Genomic DNA, 4321 nt, shown 5'->3' with positions numbered 1-4321 from the left:
TGTCGGGAAGCGGTGCGGGGGGGGCGGGAGGGTGGAAGCGCCTCTCGACTGCGCCCGCGCGCGGGAAAGCGGCGTCTGGGAATGTGGGAAGGGGGCAACTGTTACCGAATGCGGAAAAGGTAAACATTTTCTTGGAAGAGGATGTCGTTTGATCTTTGTATCTTTTCAAGCCTAATCAACGAGCAGGGAGATTTAATCCGTGAAACAGAGAACAGCCAACAAGCTCTAAGGGATCTCCAGGTGTTAGAGAGACAAATTAATTGTCAGCAGAATTGGCTTGTTAAGGTTTAGGGTTCCACATGTTTCAGTGATCTCAGACCTAGGGGGAGGCTGACATAGCTTGGGAAGAAGGATGTACCGCTGATAGTGGACACAAAGAATGCAGAATTTACAGGCCACAAGGACATCTGGCAGAACTCCCAAGATAAGGGAGAAACTAATAAACCCAACTGGGGAACTGTGTTAAATCAGCTCTGACTGGGTAAAATAGAATTCCAGCAGGGGGAGATCCCAACCACCACCTCACAGACCACCCACCCCAAAAAAGAGAAAGATTGATCATGCAGACTACTTAGCATGAGAGGCGAGTGAATCATTAACCGATAGAATATTAATTAATGAGTGAACCAGGTAACTCGTAGCTTGTAACACCAATTCCCTTGTTTGCGAAAATGTATAAATAGTAAAATGTTTTGATAATTGGTTTGTTTGATTTGTGGAATACCACCAAGCATGCAGGCTTGTGCAACTCTGAAATAAATAATCAATGTCTCTCTCACATGTGTAATTATTGGCTTGTTGTACACCAGGTAACAAATAGGATTTTTGTGGACAGCAGGGTGACTGGTGTGGGAGGGTGGGGGTGTGAGGGGAGACGTGTGTGGTTGGGGTGATGAGAGGTGTGTAGGAAATGTGGGTGTACAGGAGGGGTGGGTGTGTGTGATGGGGGGATGAAGGAAGAAATGGGGCCAGTGACAGGGGTACGTGTGAGGGAGTAGGGGTGAAGATCTCTCACATAAAGACATTGCCAAGGGGTGGGAAGGGGGATGTCCCTGAGGAGTGCAGAAGTTGGGGTCTTTCCCACCAGACCCTGTGGCTGGGGCTGGGCCAGAGGCTTGTGGGGCTGTTCTGTCACACAGCGAGTGGGTGTCCTCTGCCCAGATTTAGAGCACTTAGGCACCTGGTTCCAGGGTCTCTTGCAGTGATCAGAGGGATACAGGTGCTCCTCCTTCCTCAGACTAAGGGCATAGTGTGTAACGTGAGGCAGTTGGCATTTACACTGTAGCTGCCAGCATTGAGATTAACTAAATGTGCATGTGGGCTGTGCACGTCGGAGTATGGCAGTATGGTTAAAAGGTAGGAGAATGTGGTCCATAAAACACATATGTAATGACACTTGGAGGAGCCAGGATCAGAAGAAATGCTGTGGTTCATCACACAGCAGATAGCAGAGCAATACTTCTCACCTGGCTTTGCATGGGCTCAAGGACAGTCCAGAGAAGTTTGGAAGACAAGGCTGCTGGCAGGTGCTGTTTATGTAGAGTCAGAATCACAGAATCAGAGAATGGTTTGGGTTGAAAGGGACCCTAAAAATCACCTAGTTCCAACCCCCCTGCCTTGAGCAGGTAAACCTTTCACTAGACCAGGTTGCTCAGAGCCCCATCAACCTCACACTGAACACTTCCAGGAATGGGGCACATCCACAGCTCCTCTGGGAAACCTGTGTGAGAGCCAGAAACCACATATGGTCAAGCCAGTCCTTGAGATGAACTGGTCACTGGCCTCCAGACCTGCTGCTTCCGGTCATTTCTGTAAATGAGCTCTGCAGATACCAAGTTTGGCACCATGCTGTGGCTTGTACATGCTCAGAACCAAGAGATACTCAATCCGTTATCTAAATTCTTGAGTCATCCCAAGGCATATGCATGTGGCAAAGAACTTGGGGCACTCTGGAGGCAGCTGCCTACAGCCCAGGTGGGGAATGCTGTTTGGATCATCATGGTGGTTGTTTTATTGGGGTTTTTCTTGTTGGAGACTTAAACAGCAGGAGGTGAAACTCAGCAGCAAAAAATTTCCTTCTTGCCTAGGCGACAGGCAAGAGAGAGTGGAAGGTCTCTGTATCCCACAGTGCTGACAGGAAAGATTTTTCTTTTTGTCAAAAACTGCCTGATATGCACAAAATGGAAGAGTGTATCACTAATATTTCTCTGCAGAAAACAACTAAAAACAAGAAAAAAACCCTGGTGGAACATCCAGAACATCATCCTGTTCCAAATATTATTAAAATCACCCAAGACTTGACAACTTATTCTGAGCTGAATGGGGATATAAGTAATGCTATGGCCATAAATAAGGTTTAAATGACTGCAGAAATCTATAAGACTGCTAGAAAACGATAAACAGTATTTTGCTTGAGCATCAGTTGTTGTATGATACTATTGGATTACCTGTTAAGTTCCTGAATTTAGAGAATTGCAGAGACATTGCAAGGTAGGATTACTTTCTTGGAGCCTCAGAGCCTCTTAACGTGTCCATCCTCTGTTGAACTTCAAAGTGGAATCAAATACAAAAGGCTAAGGGTTTGAGCTTGTGGCCATCTTGAAAAATAAATTGGTTTTAACAATAAGAAAATGAAAACCTATGATTCAGCAGAGGTTAGCACTAAATAAATCAAATTCATAGTTTATGTTTTCCACTCTAATCATTCATGTCACAGGTTTGACTGGTTCAATGATCCATGTTCAGATTTAAGAGTGTAGTGATTTACTTTCATGAAAGTGTAATGACAAAAAGGCTACAGAACTGTCCTTGGAGTAGGGTTTAAGCTGGCCAGGACTGTATAAAGAAATGATGATCCCATGGAAAGGAATAAAATGCAGTGGTACGTTACCATAGAGGCACCTGTAGTGAGGGGAGCAAACTGCAGTTATGCAACAAAGTGACGGAGTTTGACATTCGGAGCTCTCTCTTTGGTCAGCAAATCCATACTGTGCTTTCCGTAAGCATCGAACCGCAGCAAGAGGTCATTGTATGCCTGCTTGCTGCATTCTAGCTGTCCTTGGAGCTCTCGAACCTTCCGATCTTTGTCAACTGCTGCTGCCTCTTTTTTGAGGCACCTTCCTGCTCTCTTCATGGCTTCTTCCACAGTCTCCAGCTTCTCCTCCAGCTTCTGGATCACCTGTTCTTTATCTTGCAGAGCTTTGCCCCTCTCCATAGCCAGGTTCAGTAGCTGCTCTTTCTCTTCATGTGCCCTCTCCAGCTTGGTTTGCAGCTCGCTGCCCTGAGCCCTCTGCTGACTTTCTGCCTGCTCAGCCCTTGCAGCAGCTTGTTGGTTCCTCTCCTGTAGGAGTTGAAGCTGCTTCTTTAGTGAATCCACCTCCCGGGCATAGGCACCTGCTTGCTGGCTCTGAGCTTCCAGCAGCTCCTTCTCTCGCTCCTGGGCTCTGTGACTCTCATAAGCATATTTCTCCCGCAAAGAGCATAACTGCTGCGAGAGCTTCCTGGCCTGGGCAGCCAGCCGGAGCACTTCATCTTCCTTCTCCCTCACAGCCTGGCTGAAGAGTGCTTCCCTGTCTTGCCGCAGGCGCCTGTTCTCCTCTCACAGCTGCATGTGCCGTTTCTTGTGTTCATTTTTGAACTGGATCATCTTTTCATGGTTTTTGGCCAGATCCATGAAGCGCTCCTCCAAATTCTGAATACGCTGGGTCTGGGTTTTAATTTTCACAGCATCCTCTGCCCTCAGTTTCTCCAGCTCCATATTGAGCTGCTCCAGGTCTCTGCAGTGTTCATGTGTGTCACCCTCTTTCTTCTTCAGCATAGAGATAAGATGATGATGATGCTGTTCTAGGTGTGAAAGCAGCAGTGCCTCCTCACTCCTCTCCTTAGAGCTCTCACAGAGTTCCTCCAGGCCTTTTGTCAGATCTTCCATGTCTTTGCCTGTCTCTAGATCACCTGTGGAGTTGGTCATCCCTGCTCCTGTCTCCTGAGCCATGGAGCCTGTCTCATGCAAAGACAAGACAAAATTGCATACTGGCTGCTTCTGTTAGTGACACTCAGCGTAACTAAACAGTGCCCAGTGGTTGTGTGGCCAACACTGCTGCCATAAGCTGGAAGTCCAGAGAAACTGATGTGGGTGAACAGGGCCTCCCAAAACCAATGTCAGCCAGCAGCCTCACAGGCCTGCTGCTCTCTCCCTCCTCTGGTTCAGTCAGGCAGACTGAGACTCAAGGATGCCAGACTGTGAGCAAAAGCAAAGAATGTGGGCTTAGTATTTATGCAAGCCTATTCAATTGCTGATGACTAGCTTTGCTAATTATTCGTT

The 4321-nt window shown here is 47.3% G+C and overlaps 1 protein-coding gene across 1 annotated transcript; it reads right to left on the bottom strand.

Moving 5' to 3' along the window:
• Positions 1–2926: 2926 nt before the first annotated feature.
• CCDC89 (coiled-coil domain containing 89) lies at positions 2927–3991 on the bottom strand. The gene is given in 1 exon segment (XM_008634965.1): positions 2927–3991. A coding segment is annotated over 1 exon segment (1065 nt).
• Positions 3992–4321: the final 330 nt, after the last annotated feature.

This window comes from Corvus brachyrhynchos, unplaced genomic scaffold (assembly GCF_000691975.1).
Source record: "Corvus brachyrhynchos isolate BGI_N302 unplaced genomic scaffold, ASM69197v1 scaffold44, whole genome shotgun sequence".
Taxonomy (NCBI): domain Eukaryota; kingdom Metazoa; phylum Chordata; class Aves; order Passeriformes; family Corvidae; genus Corvus; species Corvus brachyrhynchos.
The sequence above is the reverse complement of the archived record's forward strand: the minus strand, read 5'-3'. Positions and strand labels throughout refer to the sequence as shown.